At 42.9% G+C, this 23687-nt stretch overlaps 1 protein-coding gene across 1 annotated transcript; it reads left to right on the forward strand.

Moving 5' to 3' along the window:
- Positions 1-2346: 2346 nt before the first annotated feature.
- ADPRHL1 (ADP-ribosylhydrolase like 1) lies at positions 2347-22545 on the forward strand. Its single transcript, XM_021545544.3, has 7 exons — positions 2347-2612; positions 6411-6575; positions 11598-11723; positions 14250-14390; positions 17392-17519; positions 21190-21322; positions 22380-22545. Exons 1-7 carry the CDS (start codon positions 2399-2401, stop codon positions 22535-22537), a joined length of 1065 nt encoding a protein of 354 aa, XP_021401219.1. The 5' UTR covers positions 2347-2398; the 3' UTR covers positions 22538-22545.
- The last annotated feature ends 1142 nt before the right edge of the window (positions 22546-23687 follow it).

A 23687-nucleotide genomic window follows, 5' to 3' on the forward strand; every position in this document is an offset into this window, starting at 1 on the left:
AACACAGACAAGCCTTTTTTCTGTCCTGCTTTCCCATTCCTTTTTTTATGGATTTTCCCCATCTGAATGCTGTCTTATATACACTAATGAAAAGACACCAAAGATGCATTTTAATATGATTTACCAAATAGTTTTGCCAGGTCTGCTCAGGTATTTTTTTTTTTTCAATTGTGAATAGTTACCCATCTTCATGGAATTACTGTATTTTATCTCTATTTAATTCATGTAGGTATATTTTACAAAAAAATATCTCCTTTTGTGGGGAGTAGAGGTAGTTTAGTGTGGCCAGCTTACCTCTGCTCAGAAAGCTCACGGTAGCTAGAAGTACCCCATGAAAAAGAGATCATGTGTAATTTAAAAAATGAAATAAAAATGTCTTTGCTGCATGTTCTGTTTTACAGGGTTGAAAAATATAAGTTCTCTGAAATTTTCTCTAGGTTTTTATTATAGCCTTATACCTAATTTGGGCTGTGTTCTGAGCAGCCAAGTGTGTTGTGTTGCAACAGAGTGAAGTCTATGGGAGGCAAAAGGGCAGTGCAACTGCCAGCCACATTTGGAAGGAAAAGATAAATGAAAACTAAGAATAGCTTTGCCCCCCATTTTCAGAGAGGAACCTTCCATCTGATGAGGCCCTTGCTAGCTCACCACAGTGCCTCAGCAGGAGATTCCTCCTGTCCTTGCTTTGCAAGTTCAAATGCCCATGTGCCTCCAAACCGTGATGCTATGCAGGAGTAGAGAGCAGGTGTGTGCCACAGAGGGGTGGATGGACCTGTAACAGAGATGTCAACGTCAGAGCTTCTGCCTGGTGTGTTCTGTAAGCTGTTCTGGCCTTGGTTTTCCATTTCTAGTGTTTATTTTCAGACACGTGGAACGTGAGGCAACCTGCAGTGCAGGGGTGACTCTAAGAATACCTCTGTGTTGCGTAAATGTCCTGGTTGTGAGACATGAGGCTTGTTCCCCCTGCCCCACACAAGGCTGGCATCCACCATTTGTGGCAAGCCAGCTCTACAGCAGGCTGGACATGTCCCACTGATTCTTGTCCCTGCATATCCTCCTCTGGTCCCTTAGGCATAATTGTCCTCCTTTTTTTTTTTTTTTTTTTTTTTTTTTTTTTTTTTTTTTTGGCTTTTTCAGCGTGGCATTTTACTTTCTAGCAATGAAAACACACAATCAGTGTCCTTTTCAGCACTTCTGTTAACCAATCCCATTATTTAAAACAAGAGTGCACTAACAGAAGCTACTTTCACCATTTGGGCACCTTATTTCTTCTAATGTAGAGCAGGCATGGCAATGCTTCTGTGCATCCTAAAAATCCATTAAGTACAGAGATATTTCTACACAGGTTAATAACTGAGATCATGATTAACTTATTGCTTATTAACTTGTTGTCTTGGGTGCATCCTTTACATTACTGGCCTTTTCCATCTGAATAGCAACTAGTATTGCCCTCTGAAAAAGATCAAAGAAAACAAAGACCTTTCCCCTGGTATAAGTTATCAAAATTAGTCAAGTCAATCAATGCTTTCTGTTTACCTCTCAATGTTTATATTTCTATTTCTGTCTGTAAAGTAGTACCAATTTGTGAGTCTTTTGGATGTTACTAGACTCACAGGATGCCATTTCAATACATCTTTCAAAATGGTTTCCTTCCAGAGTCAAAATGTGAACTGACCTCAGCTTTAGGAAAAAGTAGCTCTTTGCCAGGGAGTAAGAGGTATGGAATTGAAGTTGCTGTTTTGCTCAGTGTTTATCCAGGGGTGCAGTGAACTAACAGAACATTCTTGTACTAGGTGGAACAGAACAAGAAAGTTGTTAACAAAATACCTCCATAGGGTGTATTTAGAAATGGGAGAGGTTATCTGCATTTCACTAGATTTCTTACTGCTTAATCCCTCCTACAGCAAAGCCTGGAAAACTGCTTTTATAATAGCCTTTACTTCTGACTGGTCCTTGAGAGGGAGGCTGACTTCAGCATATCAGAAATGGGCAGAAGAAAAAATATTAATTTACAAGTTGCTGAATAAATAAGCACCCCTGTGGAGGCATCTGTTTTTCTGGGTGTAGAGTTACTTTGGCTGGGTAGGGCTACGGATCTCCTGGCTTGCTTTAAGCTGAGTTGCAGAAATGAGGCTTTTCCAGGTCTGGTCTTAGAGTTACATTGAACAAAGCCCCTGCAAAATCCCTGGGTTATGAAATATTTCCTCTCTGGCGGGTCCCAGACAAGAGATGGCATCTGCAGAGCCAGAAAAGGAAGTCCTTGCCTTATAGAGAGAGCTCTTGGTGTGACACAATGGCTGATATAAAGTGTCCGGGGAGCTGAGTTGAAGGCAAAGGAACAAAGGAAGATCAAGATTCGGTGGCTGTCTCTGGCAAAAGGAAAGTGGAAAGTGTCTTGGGGATGGATAAATTTAAGGCTGCACTTGTTCTGGCTGCAGTAGGGGATGCTCTCGGTTATCGCAATTTCTCCCGTGAAAACAATGCCTTAGGCGCAAAAATCCAGCAGGAGCTGAAGGAAATTGGAGGGCTTGAGAACCTGGTGCTCTCTCCTGACAAGTGGCCAGTAAGTGACAACACGCTCATGCACATGGCTACAGCTGAGGCTGTCATCACAGGTAGGTACAGCAGGAACAGCCACCGCAGTCTGCACAGGAACAGAACTGTGGAGCTGCTGCATTTCTTAGAATAAGCCTGATTGCTGGGGAAATCATGAGAAAGCGTGTCAGAAATGCTGCTTATGTGAATGATAATGTGCATTAGTTTGGCTGCTCCATGAGCACAATCCTGTGACCATCTCACAAACTTGGGGAGTCTTGATTTCTGGAGTGTGGAGGGGCTCTTCCTATATTTTCTCTAGAGATACACAGTTGGCTAAAGTTTAAAGACTAAAATACCACATGTTCAGCATAACAAAAATAATTTCCAAGTAGATTATCTGTATGCTGGAGTACATCAGGGAATAATATAGCCACTAGAGAGTCTTCTGTAACAGATAAGAGCTCTTCTGAGTGCATTTTTCATGTTTGTATCCAGAACTCCTGGCTGGAGTAGAGTTACCTTAGTACCTCCTTCAGGCTAAAAGCACTAGTCCTGTCTCCTCTTTGCTGCCCCTCAAACAAACAGTTTCATCTGCAAAAACCTGTTTTATAAGGAAAGTTCCATGTCTTTAGTCCAAAAAGTATCCTAACACACTGTATTTATAATGAAATCTGATACAATAGTGGAGGTTATTAAGATGTCTTTTAGATGTCTCTCTCAAATCATTGTGATTTGCGAGAGAACATTTGTCTTTTTTTAAGGTGGGGGTAGTCTTTTTAAGATGAGAAGTGTTTGCATTGACACCTTACCCCTCAACCTAAAGCTTTCTGAGACTGGAAAGATCATAGAAAGTACACCAGAAGACTGTGACTTCTCAACAGTATTTAGTCTCTTCATAATTATTCAGTTTTTCTTAAATCTCTGTAAAAGTATTTCTGATTTTTATTAAATCTCATAACAGTGCATAGCTACCAGTAGCATAAGCTCCCAATGTAGCAGAGAATCCTTCACATCAATGAGGTTTCCATTGTGCTAGTGTTTCACTCCTTTATCTGCCTGCTTCCAATCTGCTCTAAATTTAGCAGGTAGGGATCAGTTGAAGAGTGTGTAGGACACTTCATACTTGGCTATTAGCTAACCAATGGTTTAAGGGGTAGCTAATATACTAAAGATAAGGGCAAGATGTCAGCCTATCAAGAAAAAAGATGACTAGCATATTTCTGAATATAGGTTATGATTAAATACATATCATGTGTTTCCTCCTTATTGAATGCTCTAAAATCACAACTTCTGGTAATCAAGTCAGTTAGACCACCAGTAAAACAATAATTCTTTTCTTAAGTATAGCAGCCTGTAAATTGCTCTAAAGAAAAAAGTTTAAACTAGTTTTTCCATTGACCGTGTTTATCCTACTCTCTCATTTCTTTCACCTGGTGAGACAAATATTTTAAAAAGGTGTTTTCATGGGCTGGAGAGGAAACAGCAAGATGGAACAGGGAATTTTAGAAAAAATCTTCATTTCACAGCAACATTGGTGAGTGGGATAAAATGAGTCCTTCTCCCTGCTTCCCACAAGGGAAACAAGGAGAACCTGCCCACAGCAGCATCTCCTCCTGACATGAGGAATGCAGAAAAGCCCCATGGCTCGTTCATGGCCCAGCCTAGGTGCTAAATCACCCTGGTCAACAGAGTGAAGCTGAAGAAGATGAACATCTGTGAGGCTGAAGGCATCTGCCACCAACCCTGGGGACCTACCCCTACTGCTGTGGAAACAGATTAAAAAAAAAGAAAGAAGAAGAAGAAGAAGAAGAAGGAGGGGAAATAAGGAATAAAAATATCTCTGTCGTTCCCTGCCCTGCTCCCTGCATGTCCTGTTTGCCTGCCTGGCTGCCTGCTGGCCACAGCACTCCCCAGAGCTCACCTGCAGGGTACTTGTAGGCTGGCATGAACATGCCCATGGCCCAAAGCCATGAAGTCCTGCTGTCACTGTCAGGCACTGCCCTCGGGGGAGCTCCCAGCCTGGGGCTGAGGCAGCAGCCAGGGGCAGGCTTGTGTTAAAGTGGAAGGCAGTTCTCACCTGCAGAAGGGATTTTGGCCAGTGCTTTGGCAATTACATGGAGAAAGAACATCCCAGGAGGGGCATGGCTACAAGCAACCAGGGCGGTGAGCACTGCTGCAGACTGAGCTGCTGCTCCCCAAATCCACCGTGTTCCCTGACTGAAAGATTGATTTGACAATGAAGGACAGACAAAACATCTGCTTCCAGGAGGAGTCTGTCCTATAAGGGAGGAACAAGGACAGCATCATCAAACACAGGGAAACTATCTGGGTAACAACAAAAGCATTGTTGTTTTCCTCTCTTGCTTACGCATGGGTTAACAAAAAATAAAAGTTCACTTCTAAAGAAAGAACCCATCCTATTGATGGCTGAGACAGCAATCTGGCTCCAGGCATGGGAACCATGGAGGGCTTGAACAGCCTGGAGGTGCTGGACCACAAGGACTCTGTGCTCTGGGGACAAGGTTTCTGCAGGAGCTGGAAGGCAGTAATCCCTGCCCCTGGCTCCCATCTGGATAAACTGTGACACCTGACTCCTAAATCTGGAAAGAGCTGGCAGCCTGAAAGTGTCTTGTTTCTTAAGGATTATATGTGGGATGGCCAGTGTAATTGGTAGGGTATTATTTTATGTGAAAGAAGAGGAATCTTTTTTCTACCCTTCATCTTCTTTTCTGTCTGCCTCCATAACTGGTACTTCAGAATGTCTCTTGCTTCTGGAACTCCAAACTTTCTCCTAAGTTAAAATTGGATTTCTAGAATTCACCATCTATGACAAAATGAAGATATTTTTAGAAGAACTTCCCCTTCTGTGTCTTTCAACCTGTGCAACTAGCCAAGTATTAAATGGGATTTCTCTAAGTATGCAGAAAATATATAAGTGGATAAAACCCTTTGGCCTCTGTTCCCAGTGATTGCACAGCTGTAATAAGCTGTAATAAGTCCCAGTGGAAGGTTTTCCTTGACACAAGACAAGGGCAGGATTCTTCAAGACCAACAACAGATAACATCAGCTGAGAGAAGCAGCAATACTGAACAGTCTATGTTTAACAGAGGGAAGGCTCCTCCTTAGGCAAGACTGTAGGACTTGGTAAAAATAATCTATAAACAGATGTTGTTAGTGAATTTATTACAGAGAGAAATTCATGTACTGGAAACTGCCTTCAGGCAGTGGGGATTTACTGCTCTTACTGATTTTTATAGTATCTTTTTAAAAACGTCACTGTGATATTATAAGATATTTGGATCCCTGCATGAAAGACCTACAAATTTTATACAAAATACTTATAACACAGATTTTTAAAAGGAAATAGCAATTTGCTTTTGTATCTAGTCATACATATCTCTTAAAGAGATTCTGTAATGTGGTAAAAAAAAAAGGGCTTTAATTTTTAAATTGGATTCAGGTTTGTATAGGCAGGGACTGAGCCAGGCATAGTTGGCTTTACCCATTCCTCATGGCAGCCACGCTGTCAGCTGAGAGTTCATCATCTCTGTAATGACTTCACACCACAGAGCTTAAATAAAGGTCCTCAGCAGATACTGTTGATTAAAGAATGCTTCATCAGAACAGTGAAGGAATTAAATGTGTAAAGGAAAGGAGGGAAAGATGAGAACTGAGAGTCAAGCCCATTCTCCCTCCAGCCCGCTGTCATGTTGTGTAAAAATGTCACAGAGGCACCAGAAACGTGACTCGGTCTATTGGAAGTGGAAACAGGAATATTTCTCAAATGCACAGTGAGCTTGCTTGCATGTTATCTGTGGTTTATTTTTGCTCTTCTGCCTTCACACAACAACCTTCTTTTGCCTCCTCTGAGCAGATTACTGGTGTTTGGAAGACCTGTACCGGGAGCTGGTGAAGCGCTATGTGGATGCTGTGGACAAGCTCACGGGCAGGCGGCCGGACCCCGCCACCATCGAGGGCTGCAGGGAGTTAAAACCAGACAACCACCTTCTGGCCTGGCACACGCCCTTCAATGAAAAGGGTACGGTACTGCTTTCCTGGTAGAGGGCCTGCCTAGGATAATGCATGCTCTCCCTCTTTGTGGCTATATGGAAATTGTTTCCTTTTCCCCCCAACATCAAAGGCCACTACCTCTGAAACGTTTCCATGTTCGCCTGAGGATGATGAGAGATCTGCCAAGAATTCCTCCTGTAGGGCACTGTGTCCTCTTGTAAGCAAACCCCTCCCTCTTTAACATCTATTTAAAGAGGCTTTGTTCTTGGCTCTGTGCCTCAGGGTCCAGATCTTTGTCCTTGAGTTTAATGGTTATTTTAAGAAACATTTTCTGCCATTTTTCCTTTAAACATTTTTAGACTTGAATCTTTTCAGTCACACCAGATGTGAAACAAAAAGCCAAGCCTGTAAAATTGCTCTAAGCACCAATACGTTCACTGGAGGGAAAGCAGAGACTTTTCTCTATGTGGATGCCCTGCTAACAGCTATGATTGTTTTGTTGATAATTCCTAATTTTCCTACCCTGTTTTACATATGCCTGACCCCTCTCTTTCTTTCTCTTTATGATCATTTATGTCTACAATGAATAAAATTTCCACTTCAAGTTAAATAACATGCACACAGATATGTGCACACAAAAACACACACAGTGCAATTCATCTTGAAAGCCTGTAGAGACACCCCATTAGCAGAGATGGGGGACCCAGACAACCACAAAACGGTGTCAGCTTGCTGACTGTGTCACTCAGCCAGTGCAGAGCACTGCAGAACACTGCCTCAACAGAACTGCCTATTGATGCAACACCATGCCAAAGGCCCGGTGGCACAGTGCCATGGCTGTTTCTGGGTCTCTGCAGCCAGTTTCTCTGACCAAAAGAAAAGCATCTCTCACTTGTTCCCTGCTCCTCACAACAGCTGCTGGGAGTGAAAAGGGTGTATTCTTCCCACCCTGCTATCAGCCAGCCAGATATGAGAAAGCACCCCTCTGGCAGTTGTCATGTGTTTTGTGACTGACAGTGGATAAAATTTGGGGAAAATAATTGTGGGAGCTGTTGTTGGCCCCAAATAGCTCCTAACATTGTTTGACAAGCAGTTGAGTATGGCTGTTTCCTGGTCCACTGCAGTGTTGGAGCTACCACTTTTCTTTCAGCCTTCCTCCTCCCCAGCTTTCCATGGACTTTCTGCTTTCAAGATACTCTGGGCTAGGAGACTCTAAAATTAATTCCTGCCTTGAGATCTCACAGGTTAAAGCCACCTTCTCCATCTGGTCTGACAAACAAGGATTTGGAACATTTCAGGAAGCCTTTTTTTACCCTGAGAGCACAAGAACCTGAAGTGGAGATGTTCTGCCTTCTATGGGACATAATTAACTTTTAATTGAATTTGCACAAAATTCTTCTTGAGGCAAAAACATGCCACAGGCATTGAATGCCTGGGATTGGATGCCTAGAAGTCAGGTTATATTTTGGATGGGCTGGAACCAAAAGGCTGATTTGCTGTGGGCATTCTATCTCATCTTGCTTCCAGCACTAATTCATGTGCCAGCCTTCACAGACTTAGGTAGCTTTGCATTGCTTATGGATGCTTCTCTGCTCAAATTCTTCTGGGTTTAGTCAGCGCACTGAATCCCTAAGTCAAACTGCCCTATGTGTCTCTGCCACCTCATGTCATGCTCATTGCCACACTCATTGCAGAGATACCTGGCTTATGTTAGAGGCTGACGAGATTCCTGTGACCACCAGAAAACCTGCCCAAGATTGTCTAACACCTTCCATTTTAAGAGCTTGTTTACAATTTATAACATTGATAAGCACAAGGCTAAAATTCTCTCCATTGAGTGTTTGATTCTGTTTGTCTGTGAGTATTTTTTAAAGTTTTGATGCAGATGAGTTTGCTGTTTCTGAGACATGGTGAAAACCTTTTAACCCATTGACAAAACTTCAAATTGTTCAGAAGAGGATTGTTGATGCTGTAGAACTGGAACCAAAATCTGAGTATAGTAGTACCCCCCTGAGCCAGATACTTGCTTTTGGAGTGACTGCAACAGGCCAGTCAAATGGTGGGTCAAATAGCTGGGCTCTACCTGTATCCTGTGTCTTTCAGGCTGAGACTGCAGCATCCAAGGAGGTCTTTATTTGCAGCTGTGGAAGCAACTTCTGGGCCTCCTAGAAGTATTTGGGAACTTTCTGCAGGTGGTATTGGCAGAGGAGCATGAGGGAAAAGTATGAGGAAAAACAAGGAAAGTGAGGGGAAAGTTGAAGCTGCAGATGCACAGGAAATAAAGATGCTGGGCTCTAAGTTTTCAAGCAGAACAATCTGTAGTCACAAAAGGCGCATCCTCTTCAGGGCTTAACATCCATCACCCTAATTTTTGTTATTCTACAGGTGTAGAGTGAAGAAAATCACACTGAGGTATAATATACTAAAAAAAAATTATGTAGTGCAGAAATTAAAAGGAAAATAACTGGGAAACATGGATAGGTACAGCAAAAATTCAGTCTCCTCCAGGACAGCAACTAGGAACTTCTATTGAAACTTAGAGGTCATGAGCTCAAAGCAAGACAAAAAAAAACCAAACAAAAACCAAACAAAAAACAAACAAACAAAAGAAAACAGACTTCACACAACATCTACATAAGCTGCATAAGTATTTTCCAATGTCAATTTACAGATGCTACAGTTCATGTGACTTCGAAAATGAGCTGGGCAAATTCACCCAGGGGAAATCCTTCAAGAGCTTTTAAGCAGAAAGATGAATAGCCAGCTGCCTCCTGGATCAGGGAGACAAATTGTCAGCAGCTTAGTTCGTACAAAGGGATAATGTCATTGTACTTCTCTTTTACTCTTTCTTGAGTATCCTCTTTATTGTCAGACATGATAAGGTGGCTTGACCTTTGGTCTGATAATGGAGGACAGTCCTTACATTGTCACATGTGTCACCCCTGTTGCTTGGACTATCTTGCTATCTTGCTGTCCCTTGTGTCCTTAGTTCAAATGGTAGATGTGAAACATGGGAAATAGCTCCCTGAAGCTCTGTCTGGGTTTAATGTTACTCCATGTGATGGAATTTTTTGTTGCCAAGTTTACTTGTCTAATTCTGCAGAAGGTTTTAATGGAACTTCCCAGACTGTGGGAATGCAATGAAGTGGGAAAGACAACCTCCTCCAGAACAGCAGTTGGATCCCTGTAGTACATCTTCCACTTCAGATATACTGAGAGATGTTATTTAATTAGCAGTGTAGTGCAAGAGTCTCCCCTCTTGGATAACCAGCATGGACTGTGTCCTTTGGTGAAACCAGGTCTGCATAGTGAAGACTCCCATCTGCTATCCTATGGCAGCAGATGATTAAATTAAGAGTTTGGTCTTGAAAGCAGGAGATATTTCTCCCAGTTGATGGTGCCCTGGAAGACTGGATTTCCTTCCTAACTCTTCCTTGTTGTTTCTATGTGATCTATGGGCTAGGCAGACAGTTTTATCTGCTCCTGGATAGCTGCTCTAGGGGAGAGGAAGAACTCTTTTCCTAAGAGGGAAATTCAGATATTGCACCTGGAAATGCCAGTAGGTGGTTTATGTTAGTTTGGCTCAGATTTCAGTTTGGTTTGAAGTCGATCTCACTGCCACCCCCACTACTCCACTTGGATCACACTCATAATCTCAGGACATTGCAGCTGGAGCCACTTGGCATGAGGCTTGATGGCAAGAGGTGTTCCAAAAGAGCCCCTGCTGCTGTCACAGCAGACAAAGCCCAGTGGAGCAGCTGAGGGCCCTTCTCCAGATAAGTGACTGAAAGCTGTGACCTCGGCATCTGCTGCTTCAATTCACTCCGGCCCCCAGGTTGCTCCTACTATGCCATCATACACACTAATAGACATCCTGCCTTTCTCCATGCTGGGAAGGACAAGGAGATTGGGCTCCTAATGCAGGTTCACATAAGCTAAAATTAGGTAGCATAAATATGCCCCTTATCTTACAGGAACTTAGAAGAGAAATGCTGATTGCTCTCAGCTATTCCCAAGGTCACTGGGAAGTGTGATTGAGAAAAGACAGTGCTGAAAAATGCCAAGTACCTTGAAAAATAGAGGCCTACTCATCTCAGGGTGGTTGCCTGCAATGAGTTAATGCTTTTTTGGGCATTGGCTCACCAGCTGCAAAGAGGAGATAATCACTTCACTGGTGCCTGGTGAAGATAAGCTCATTAAAACTTCTCTGGGATCCTAAAATTACTCTGATAAGTACTTGCAGAGAAACTCATTAGTAAGTTTAACTCCATTCAATTAAGTGTTTAAAAGTTGAACACCTGGGATCACACATTCAGTGCTAAGGAGTAAAAGAAATTCTGAATTAGCTCTTCAATAAACAAATTTTGTGCTACACAGAGGTGGAGGTTCCCAAGACCAAGCTTGATAAGTGTAGGCTGTAGCACAGTAAGCACTAATTTCAGGTTGCACGGGAAACTTCAGTTCTGACATTGCCTAACTTTGTAGGATTTGGCTCAGTAGCCTTTAGTTTCTTTTAGGCACATTATTTTTGTATGTAGCAGCAACTGGTGAGGCTCTCCAGGATGAAACATGCATTAAAATTGAGAGGTGAACTGTGAAGTGCATATAAAGTGTTTTAATTGTGTGTTTACAACTATTAAATAAGGGTGGGGGGGAAATGTATCTGTTTCTCAAAGTTCTGTTTCTGGTGTGGGTACCTGGAGCAAGCAAAACAGCAGTGTCAGCCAAAAATGAGTGAAGATGAGATGAGAGTTTGGATCAAATAAATCCTGTGAACAAGAGAGCACACGTCTTTCTGAGCCCACTATGGTCTTCATAGCACTTGATTATATTGGAATATACCTGTAAAACCAGAATGACTATGGAGGAGCAAAATTCCTTGCAAGAAACTTTCAAAATTTGTAACTCATTTGCACAGTAATTTCCCATTCCCTGAGGAGTTCCCTTCCCATGAGCTGATTTAATAAAGTGTGCTTGTTTCACATTTTATCAGTATATTTGTTTGAGATCAATCTCCTTTTGAATACATGGTGTTATCCTTTTACTTTAGGTTCTGGATTTGGAGCTTCCACAAAAGCCATGTGTTTGGGGATGAGATACTGGAAGCCAGAAAGGCTGGAGTCACTTATTGAAGTGAGCATTGAGTGTGGGCGAATGACTCACAACCATCCCACAGGTAATGCCTGCACTCTGCCATCCCCTAAGGCAGCTTTGCTCTTCTGCAGAGACTAACACAACTCCTGTGAACCCCCCTGGTTAAACCACTTCTGCTTTGTAGGCTTCAAGGCCTCAGTTTGAACTTTGCTTGGTTAATACATACATGTGTATATTACTTATATAGGCTTATATATTTGCTTCTATACTATGCCAACAGCATCCTCAAGCATAGTTGTTTTCTCTCCTAAAATCCCAGTATGTAAACATAACCTGCCTTGTCCAAAGCATATTCATGTTAATTGCCCCGATCAAATTTTAGGATTCATGTATATCTAGATGACTCACTGTTACCATGCAAATATATGGTTCAGGGGAAAATAACATTTTTCTCTTGGTAGGTTATGTCATATCCAATCACTGTAAGTAAAGGTATTATGCCAAAAAACCCATTAGGATACAATCTGAAACATTTTCTAAACAAAAACTAAATAAGCAGACTTAATGTGGTTTCTAATATTCAGGTCTGTCATTTTGATAATTTTATGCTATGTAAACATGTATTCATTCTGTCTGTTTTAAACAGCAATAAATAAAACCATAATGAATGATGACATGTTCAACATGCCCACTGTTATGAAGCAGTCAGAAAAGCCATCAGGATGCCATAAAATTAGGGGAAAAGCATTCAAAACAAAAGAGAAAGGCTGGTATGTAAAGTCCGTGGTGCATTAGCAGCCATAAGACTGCTTGTAGTCTACATCCATCATGTCAGAAAGGGCTTGTGAGACCCAGAAAATGGCAGCAAGGAGGATCCAATTTGTCAGACACCTTCCATACAGTGAGAAATTACATCTAGAGAGTTTTCAGCTGGGAAAAGGAACAAGTAGCACAGCAGGGAGGAAGGAAGGAGAGGGGTGGAAGGGCCATGTGCACCTCACTGCCATCCTGAAATGTGTAAAGGAAACGCCACTTATGATCCTCATAACTCAGAAAACCCAACCGGTGTGTCAATTGGAACTGAAGCAAGCAGACAAAGGAAATACCCATGTTATGCACAGTGAAGCCTCAGACCTTGATGCTACAGGCAGCTGCAAAGTCCGCGGGTATGCCTGTGTTCAAATGAGACAGGCAAAGAGACTGTCTTGTCAAAATCAAACAAGCTGTGTAATTAGAATGGCCCCTAAAACTAGCCTAGTTGCTCTGGGGAATGGAGAAGCCAAATCACTTCACTCTGGGGTTCCCTCTGTCTTCCAGAGGCAGACACCTTGGCTGGGTGTGCTTCTTCCCCAGTGAGGAGCAGCAGGCTGTGTGAGGGCTGCCGTGAGTAGGGCCAGCAGGGCAACAGCAACAGTGGGTGGGCAGCCTGGGGAGCGGGCAGGAGGAGACTGCCAGCCCCTGGAAAACCTTCAGGACACACCCCAGCCTCTGCCACCCTCTGAGTGAGCTGTCCCACTGCCCCCTGCTAGCCCTTAGATTCACATTCTAATCCCTCTGCTGCCACCTTCACTGCAAATGAGGCCCTCAAGGATCTTTGTGGCATCTGGGCTAGATGCTGCCTATCTGAATGAGGCCCTTTGGGCTGGGTCTACACGGGCTGTTATGCTTTACAGAAACATCTATGGGACTCAAGTTGGATATGTCTTGGGCCTGACCCAGTATTGCAAGTATTGTGGCAGAGGGGATCAGTAATCCCCTCATCTGGGCTTGTCACCTCCTAAGATAATTTTGTTTTACCACCAGCAAAACACAAAACTCATGATTACCTCTATGCATGAGTGAATGCTTTTGGACCCATGCACCAAGAAAAGCACCTGCATCAATACTTTGCTCAGCTTAGATTTATTTAAATGACTGACTGGTTTTCTTAAGCTTCTTTTACATACTGCATCAGGTTGGTTTTTTGCTCTTGACAGAATGCGAAGAGCACAAGTAAATGCAAGAAATGAGCCAACTGTTTCTGGTGTTATGGAAGTGTTGAGTGCCCATCAACAGTCACAGTATTTGTAATATTTAAAATGTTGAAATATTTGTAACTAAAGTAGAATACCAGCATGTGTTTCTTGGACAATTTCTTCTTTCTTCTAAGGGGACATAGGTTTGTTCCCTTAGATTCAAATGAGCCAGAAATAGTGTTAGATCTAGCAACCACCACTCTTGGGCTGGATGATGCTGTAAACAAGCTGATATAGCCTGTAATTGAATCACTTTGTACAAGTCAATTATTTCATGTGACTTCAATTAGAAGATTTTCAGTATCCCATTGGTAAACGATGTTTATTTTTTACCCCCACCTCCATTTCTATCACATTACACCCTGAGAACAGAAGCTCCCTTCTATGTAAGTTAAGTTGCAAACCAACGGGCAGCATTCATTAGCCAATAATCTCAACATGCCACAAGTCAGGCAGAGATGGGTTGGTACATTTGTTAATCTACCTGACAGCCACGAGGCATTCCATTGGTGATTTTAAGAGGAAAAACAAGGACAAAAAGGATTGTACAGCACAGATGCACACTGGTAATCCTCATTATTTGTGAATTCCAGGTTTTTTAGGGTCCCTTTGCACAGCTCTCTTTGTGGCATATGCAATACAAGGGAAACCCCTTGCACAGTGGGGAAGAGAGATGATGAAGGTTGTGCCCATGGCTGAAGAATACTGTAAGAAGACCATTCGTCACATGGCAGGTACCAAGTCTGGATCAAATGTTTATTTTCTTAAAGCTATCTTTAGCTGGAAAGGCACTGAAGAAATGTCACTCCCTAGTCTTTACATCTTGTTGCTTCACCCCCTCTCCTCCCTCCAAAGGTTGTCCTCCAATGCTTTCTCTGCTCAGAGAAGTAAGCTCTTCACAGGTGGTGCCACCTTCTTCTACCACCAGTTAGTTGCCTGGTGTATTGGTGGCAAAAATACAAAGCAAAATAGCAATGACCGTGCTCTACTGCAGTTTTATTTTTAGGGAATCTTCAGAGATTGCTGGGCGGGGGGGAGGAAGGAAATTATATTTAGCAGCTTATTAGGCAAACTGCTGAGATTAATTATTCAGCTGCTTTCCATCAATTAGTGCGGTTCAACATCTTCCTTAAGGAAAACCACTGACATTCCTCATCCTGCCAGGAAAATTTCACCTGCAGATGCCTCCTGACCAAGAGTTAACTTTTGACCACAATTCAATTTGATTTGCTGCTTTTCGGAACAAATATTTAAGATACAATCTCTTGTATCTTTGTTTTAAACAACTAAGTGTCACCCAACTACTGAACTTGATACTACCACTTTATTATTGCTATGTATGTGGTCTTTGGGGCAAAGGTACTTTAGTCCCCCCTTGCCTGGAAGTGATGTTTGTGATGGTGAGACCTGCCATGGACAGACAAGTATCTTTACATTGAAACATCAAGGTAAGAGATTAAGGGACAGCTATTGAGAAAGACTGAATCCTATAGAAATCTTTACTCAAGAGCACTCAGAAATGAAAACTTACCCCCAAAGAAAAGCTGCTGCTTTAAAATCTGAAAGGAGCCCCAGGAAGGCTTTCTGAAAGACCCTGCGTTTTCATCTGTGCTTCATTGCACACCAGGATTTTTTTAGCAGAGACCCATGAGGAGCAGGTGCAGGATTAACGAGCTCCAGCTTTGCAGTGGCTTTGCAGCAGGTCCCTGTCACTCCAGCCGAGCAGGACCCCTTGTGTGGAGGTATGTGTGCTGGGCTCCTGAGGCATGCCCTCCAGCCAGCGCCTGTATTGTTGAGCTTCATCCTATTTTGGTAATGGGAAAAGTGTCCTGCATTAAAGTTAAGCTCCTTGGCTGCTGAGATGTGCTGCAAAGAAATCCTGCCAAACAGAGTCCTCCAGTTTTAGAAAATCCTATTTTAGCTATATTATCCCCCATGAATAGCAAACAGAGTTTGTTATCCATGTCACAGAGAGTTCGACTCTACAGCCCTCTCTGATATGCAGTTGCAATTACTGGCCAGATCATTCCATGGACCTGAATGTGACCATCACCTCGACTGGGCTCAAGGGATGGTGCAGAGCCTTGCTAGGGTTAGTGACATGGGATTCTGACCATGCTACACCCAACAAAAATCTCCTTCAGCTGCTTGATCCCTCTATTTTTGAAACTGTGAAACAAGCACCTTGCTTGTTAAGGTGCTATATAGAAAACATTCAGTTTTGAGGCATTTATGGTTTATTGTCATGGGGGAATTAGGGGAAAAACCCCCACAAATAAGCAAACAAAAAGCCAACAAAAAAGAAAGAGACAGGTTGGGCCACTCACATTTCTAAAAACTGTCATAACCAGCTGCTGTAGTGGGTGTTGATAGTTTACATTTGCTTTCCTTACATTTGTTTTCCTCTAGATGCTATATATACATCCAGATTCTCCCCTTGGCCTGGTGGCTGTAAATGCTCTTTCACTCTGTTTTTGTAAACACCTACCCTTTTTAGGGTTCTGGTGAATGGTTTCTTTGAAATGAAACAAAGCTGGTTCATAGAAAAAGGGCAGCTGGACATTTCCAGGTGATACTGGAAATGAAATTAATTATTACTTTGTTTTCACAAAATATCAGGTACTACAAAGTAGCTAGGATTTTTACAAAAAAGCCTCTTAAAGATCTTAATTGCCAAAGAAAGACACCACTGTGGCATTTTAGGAAAAGAAGTAAATCAACCTTCAGGGGAATGGTTTGGTTGGGTGTGTTCTTCTCAGCCACTGAGCAGCCAAGCAGGAGAGAGACAGGGAAAAACTGGGAATGTTAAATTTTACTTTACACCCAAATTGCTAGTTTGCCTTGGCATACTTAGCCATCCAGGCCACCTCACTGTTCCCCAACTCCTGACCCCCCTCAGCTTGTCAGGTAGGGTTTCCCTCAGGCCTCATGCAGGCAGGTAGATGTGTATGTGCTTAACAGTCCAGTGTGGCTGACTTAGGTGCCTTTCTAAGCCTTTATAAAAAGAGTGAACCAGAGCACTGGCTTGAAAATAAACAAAATAAAATAAGTTTATTTACATGGGGAACATTAAGCATGATTAGATTTCGCTTTTCAAAGGGACAGAAAAAAAAGGAGAAAGACATATGGTTATTTAAAAAGGCTAATTTCTATGGGCACAGGTAGCATATGTGTGTGTTATTCATCCTTTTGCTACATTTGATATGTATTATAATATATGCAAATGAGAATTTTGGACTTTCCTATCTGGTTTTTTTCCTGAATGATCACACAATAAATGCCATGAAAAGAGAACAGAAATACTGGAGAATTTATGCAATTAAAAATTGATAACTGAGGTAGGTGACAAATTGTATTTATGATGTGGAAACATTTTTAGATATTCTTTAAACATAGTAAAGGAATAAAAACTGACAAAGAATTGATTATTTTCTTTTTGGTGACTCTTATCTTTTCCTTGGAGTGCTCTTCAAAAATTCTTGTAAATTTTCATCTTGATATATCTTAAATTACATTAAAATAGCACAAAATTCTGGAAGAATTTTCATCATTGCATCCTCTGTTTTCCATTAGATGTCCCACTCCATATATATTTAGTATGTATGCAGTACATTACTGTAAAATATCTGGGGTTTCATGTCAGTCAATACTGTCATTATACTTAAAATATGTTAAAGTAGAACTGAAAATATTCTTGAAATGAAATACTACATCATTAATGTCTTTTGCCTTCAGAATATCAAGAGCACTGGTTTTACTTTGAAGCCAAGTGGCAGTTTTATTTGGAGGAGAGAGAAATCATGGAGGAAAACCAGAATCAACCTGCCTTTCCAGCCAACTATGATGCAGAGGAGAGAGAAAAGGTAACTGCAACTTCCAAAAGTTCTTGGGATGGCTCTCAACCAACAGAGGTATTTTCAAAGAGATACACCACTATTTTTCAACTGATTCCGCTGCCAGAGTAGTCAGGAAATATATATTTTTTTAATTTTTAATTATCTTTTTATTTCAAGAAAGAAACTCAGGTATGTGTTACCTTAAAAGAAAAGCAGTTACCACCAGCCCTGAGTTTGCTGCAATGGGAGAAAACAGTGCAGAGAGGCAGGCTTAATGGTCTGGTATCCAGAGCAGGTAAAAAATATGGGCCATGGCTATCTGAGGGTGGAAAAGGCAGATCTCCTGCCTGGGGCTCTCACATCAAAGCCTAACAGAGCTGTGGCCAGAGTCTGACAAAAATACCCCCAGGTATTAGAAGCTGGATTTGGTCATGTTTAGTGGAGGGTGTCCGGCTCATGGCAGGGGATTGGAACTCAATGGTCTTTAAAGGTCTCTTCCAATCCAAAGCAGTCTATGATTTTCTGGTCCTTCAAGCAGAAGATAGACATCCCAAGTGATTGATTCACTGCCAACCTGGCTGTGCCAAGCTAGTTTTAAGTGTCTTGAGAGATGGTGTTTCACCACATTCCATGAGATACTATTTTATAATGTACATGATCTTTTCTTTGCTGGTTATATCTTCTTAACTCGAGAGAAATAATGTGTCTTCTTCCCTGCTGTTTACAGCTATCTGATATGGGCTGGCACCCCTCAAAGCTCTCCACTTAGCAGCTAAGCACTAAGTATGTGGTTCTTGACACCTTTTGCCATAAATCAATCCCTTTTTTCCAGATTATGTAAGTATAGTTCTATGCTTACAAGTCACTTTGTGTATTTTTAGGTGATTATCTGTGCAATGAAAGGTGCCTATGGAAGTCTGACTGTGGATAATAACAAGTTGCTCACTCTAAATAGAAAGAATATTCATTTCCAGGTTTATTTTACTAATTCAATGACAGGAATTTGCTACTAGTTTTATACTCCTTCCAGTACTACTGGAGTCTCCGCAAAGCTTTAGGAGAGATTAAACCAAACAGTAATTCCCCATGATCATTTCAAGAGAGAACTGTATGAATTTCTAAAGCAGAAGCAAAATTTACCTTCATTACTCTAGCCCAACAATTTTGGCCTACTGAGCTATGTATTTTGACAAGAAAGGAAAAATGGTGCTTGACCTTCAAAGTCCCTCATCAGGCAGAGATCATAGCCTGGCAGAAGTCAAGACACTTCATTAGGGTGCTAATAGCTATGGAAAGAATAGATGAGGAGGAGGTAACCCTTCTGCCTGCCTTTTTCCCAGGAGTGCCCTCCCTTTGCCTTCCCTCCAGACTAGCTGTCCCCTTGTGTTTGGGAATACAGCCAGTTGCCTTTCCACATGCAGTTAATAGAGCACCAGCATCTGGCACAACCCTTGCCCACAGGTCACCACATGCAGGTTCCTGCTTGGCCAGGTGCACCTTTCTGCAGGCACAGTGCCAGCTGTATGTGAAAGTGAAGCCCTCAAATGTGGCTTGGATTGATCCAAGCATCTTTCAAAGGCAATTTCCCTCCCAAAAATAAATCATACCTTGAAATGCTTAGCAGCAAAAGCCACATTCTCTGTAGGCTGTTATATATAATTTTTCAGTGATATGCCTTTGGAAGATGTTAGATACATGGTGAATGGGCAGACATTGCTCAACACGTGGGGTCAGCCTTGGTTCTGCAAACAAAATATTCACCTGACTCACTTTCCTTTGATGGACACAATGTGCTACAAAACGAGGGAGGAACAAAACCAAAGCCATCCAGGACAATTGTTTATAAGGACCTTGTTCCCTTAAGATGGAGTTGCTTAAACCAACAGTGAGAAAGAAACCAGAAAGAAGGGGGGGAAAAAAGAATGGAAAAGGAGTGCTAGCCAGCAGGGAGTCAGCTCTTGAAGGGTGGGGAAGTCAGAAGCAGCTGTAATCACTGGTGGCAGGGGTTGACAGCAAGGAGAGGACATGTGAATTACCTCCTGGGCTTGGCAGCAGCTCAGTGCCTTCAGCAGGAGAGTGCATGCTAGCACACCATCCAAGTCCTAAGTCCTTGCTGGCCCATCCAAGGGAAGCTGGGCTGGTGCCACAGCACAGCACGGGGCTGCACAAAGGCACTGAGGCTGAAAGGAGAATGAAGCAGTTTGGGAAGTGCTGCCTTGGGGCAATTAAGTCCTGCCAGGTTCAGTCCCAGGACAGCTATCTGCAATAAACTTTTTCAGGCGAGATGACATCAGACATGTGCAGAGCACCAGGGATGAGGAGGAATAACTGGAGTGACACTTGAGCAGCCTGGCTACACACCCAGAATAGCCCCTCCATGCTGAGCCCTCCTGCCTTTGGTAGCATTGAAAGTGCATCTGTGCTGCTCCACCAGCATCCAAACTGCAGCAATAGGGCTGGAAATATGCATGGGGCAGAGGATAGCATAAAGGCATAAATAATGTATCTAAATTGTAAAAAAAAAAAAAAAAAAAAAGAAAAATAGAGTGAAGCTGTTGTCCGACTCTGCCATGTTTGATGTATGTGTAGGTAAACCTCAACCAAGTATTAAATAGCTCAGGTGAACAGAGAGAAATGCTAACCCTTCACACATGTTGCAGAAGCCGAGCCAGCCAACCAGCAACATTCAACTTACCATGATGTAAGTTAAATTTCAAGAAATAAAGCTGCCCATTTCTTAACAGGATGATATTTTTAAACTATAAATTTATTCGCGTTGAGATAATCTGGGGAATTGGGGCTGGTGGTATCTGCTCTAGAGAAAATCAAATTTTCCTTTGCAAATCTCCAAACTGTGGATTTGGAGTTCTTTCTTCTGTCTTCTTCTCCTGGGGAAGAACTGTTTCTTACATTTGCAAATTATTTTCCCTTTTGTTCAACAACTGGTTTTAGAAGAGGAGAGAAAAGGCTTGGCGAGAAAAAGACAGAGAAAGGGGCTTGAATTACATAGTCTGAACCTATGGCCTGAAAGAAATTACTGGATCAGAACATTTTCACCCCACCATGAAAATTTGGCTAATTGAAACATTTGCAAACATGTGACAAGGGGAGTTGAGAATATTCCCACAGACGGTAAGAGGACTGACAAACATGTCCTTACCAACCATAATTTTTTATATGATAAGGAATTTCTAGGTTGTGAGCTTGAAATCTGTCTTGATCTACTTTTTGGCATTTCTGGCTTGCTTAAACCAGCCTCTTGGCCTAGTGCATTAAGCTGGAGTGCAGGCTTATACCGGCACCTCAGGCATCACCAGGGCTGCTGGAGCTGCTGCTGGGGCTCATCCTGTACTGCGCCGGAGGAGCCGCAGCACAGCCCTGCTGCCCTTCCCAGCCAACGAGCTGTTCCTGCTCAGCCAGGGAGATGCCAGCCTGGTGGGGCCAGTGCCCCACGCTGCAGCTCCCGTGCCCCACGCTGCAGCTCCAGTGCTCACACCTGCAGCTCCAGTGCTCACACCTGCAGCTCCCGTGCTCACACCTGCAGCTCCAGTGCCCCACGCTGCAGCTCATGTGCCCCATACTGCAGCTCATGTGCCCCACGCTGCAGCTCCCGTGCCCCACGCTGCAGCTCCTGTGCCCTGCCCTGCCCTGCCCTGCTCTGCCCTGCCCTGCCCTGCCAGCGCTGTCTCTCCCACAGACGTACCGGCGCTGGAGCTCCGAAGGCCGGGGGGGAAGACGAGGCCACGACGCCCCCATGATCGCGTACGACGCCCTGATGGGCTGTGGTGGGGACTGGACAGAGCTCTGCAACCGCTCCATGTTCCATGGAGGTGAGGGTCCCCTGTGCCTCCCACCCCTGCTCCTTCGCCAGGGCCGGGATAGAGCCCTCATGGCTGTCAGCTGCCTCTGTTGGCCAATCTGCCATGTTGTCTGTGACGTTCTCATGTCTGGTTTCAGCCTCTAAACCCCGTTCTTCTGGCAGCAGCTGCCACACAAGCCATTTACAGGGCTTTTCAAGTGCTGCTCCATCTACTTCTCATGGTTCTGCCAGAGGTGCATGAGGAGTAAGTTCAGTACAGCTTTCTAAAGGGCTGGCAGATGCTGACAGACATGAGCACCTTTCGCCAAACAACTTTTTAGCTGCATGTAATGAAACCAAGTAAGGGAGAAAAATAATGCAGCACCCAAACAAATGCCAGCCAAATAAAATCCAGAACTTGGAGGCGCACAGTTAAGGACTTCTACAACTTTGTGAGAGAGAACTTTCTTATTCGCAGACAAATCTTACTGGGCTTTTGGGAGGGCCAGCATAGCTGGGGGATAGGACCCCAACCCTGAATTACACACTCCCTCCCTGTGTGGGGTGGACCCTTTGCAGAAGCTCCGAGTCTCTCACCTGCCCCAGCACAGTGGTGAGAGCTCAGTCGCCCACTGCAGACCCTGGCAGGCACAGACCCACAGGCACTGCCTGCACAGAGCATCAGTGCTCCTCAGCAAGGCTGGGTGTTTTAGAGCCTGCACTGTGCTGTGAGGAGGGAAGGGACACTCTCCAGTCCAGAACCTTTGTTGCATAGTACTCACCCATAAAACTATTACTCCCTGCTTTGTTCTTAGCAATGCTAGCTGCCTGCAAGAGCTGCTGTGCTGGGGTAGGTTTTCCCAAAACCAAGTGAGCTCCCAGCCCAGGAGTGCACACCACAGTGGCATCTCCATGTGCTTGCCTTGGCACTGCGCTCTTACTTTTATCCTTAGCCTTTAGGACTGACCCGACAGGCCCCCACCGTGCTCCATCAGTGTGGTATGCTCCCTCCTCCAGGCAGGGCAGTTTTTGGTTGTGTGTGTGAAGGTGACACTAAGAGACCACTGCAATTGTGCTTAAACCTGCAGGGGAGAGCGCGGCCACTGGCTCCATCGCCGGCTGCCTGTTCGGCCTGGTTTACGGCCTGAGCAAGGTGCCCAAGGGCTTGTACCAGGACCTGGAGCAAAGGGAGAGGCTCGAGTTCTTGGGCGAGAATCTTTACCGACTATCCATGGAGGAAAAGTAAAGGAGTTTCTTCCATTTTCTCTTTCTATAAAGGTTATATCAAACCCTGTAGATACCTGACTGGCATTCACAGTGAAGTAACCCTGAGTTAGTCTGAAGAGCTCTATGTACATTGTGTGCAAGTGAAGATAGCTGAGTTATTAGACTGATTAGAATCATTAGACTGATTAGATATACGTGATATTTGTGGGTTTTTTACAGATGCAGGGATTTCTAAATATAAGGAGTGCTGCTTAAACTTCAAATGGCAAAAAATAAATAAAACATCTTTTGACTGATTTCAGTCTAACTTGCTATAATACCACGTCCTAAACAGTTGTTTCCAGTAATTACACATATGAAATTAATTTTCAGAACTAATGCTTTCTTGCAAAACTAATGGTAGTACCCACTCACGGGGATATTCTCTGTATATTTGACAATCCTTTCACCACTGTGTCCCTCCTTGTTCTCAAATCTAATGTGTCTGTGACACTTGTAAACCTAATGTCTCATGGATTAGCTTTTAATGAATCACTGATCCCTGTATCAGCACTGTGGTGTAAGGTATTGTTACATTAGAAGCTTCCAGAAAAGGAAAAGCCAACACTAAAAATACCTCCAAGGAACAAGCAAAGCATCAGTGTGTCTAAAATTTCTGATCAATGTGTCTAAAATTTCTGAATTATGTTTTTATTCTTCCTCAGTCTTCAGAAAAAAAGTTTCTCTAAAATATAACTGGCTGAAATATTTGTAAATAAATTAATCTTGCACTATTTTCTAAGTATCAGTCTTTATTTTTAGATTGAACAGATTATATGTTGCTGTATCAGTATCAGAATTTTTGGCTGAGGTCTACAAGCAGTTGTAATAGGTCAACAGTTAGGTTGTGATACATTTCACAAGCACCATGAAAACTCTTAAGAAGAAAAGTTACAACTGCTTTACCTTTTTCCTTTCCCCCCCCTTTCATTTTATTATCTTTTGTTTTTCTTTGCCTTTCCTTGCCTGGCTTCATCTCAGCTTTCCTCTCCAAGTTATTTTTCAACAATTCTTTTTTCCTTTTTTTTTTCCTTTTTTCTTTTTTTTTCTTTTTCTTCTAATCTTTTTTGGTTTTTTTTTCTTTTTTCATTTTTTTTCTTGTCCTTTTTTTTCATTCTTTTTTATTTTTC

Source organism: Lonchura striata, chromosome 2 (genome assembly GCF_046129695.1).
Source record: "Lonchura striata isolate bLonStr1 chromosome 2, bLonStr1.mat, whole genome shotgun sequence".
Classification (NCBI taxonomy): Eukaryota; Metazoa; Chordata; class Aves; order Passeriformes; family Estrildidae; genus Lonchura; species Lonchura striata.

Excerpts from the sequence above, each read along its gene's own strand:
- ADPRHL1 (XM_021545544.3), top strand. The coding sequence starts at position 2,399 with ATGGATAAATTTAAGGCTGCACTTGTTCTGGCTGCAGTAGGGGATGCT. Across the intron at positions 6,576-11,597 it reads CACGCCCTTCAATGAAAAGG|GTTCTGGATTTGGAGCTTCC; the intron begins GTACGGTACTGC and ends CTTTTACTTTAG. Across the intron at positions 21,323-22,379 it reads CCGCTCCATGTTCCATGGAG|GGGAGAGCGCGGCCACTGGC; the intron begins GTGAGGGTCCCC and ends TTAAACCTGCAG.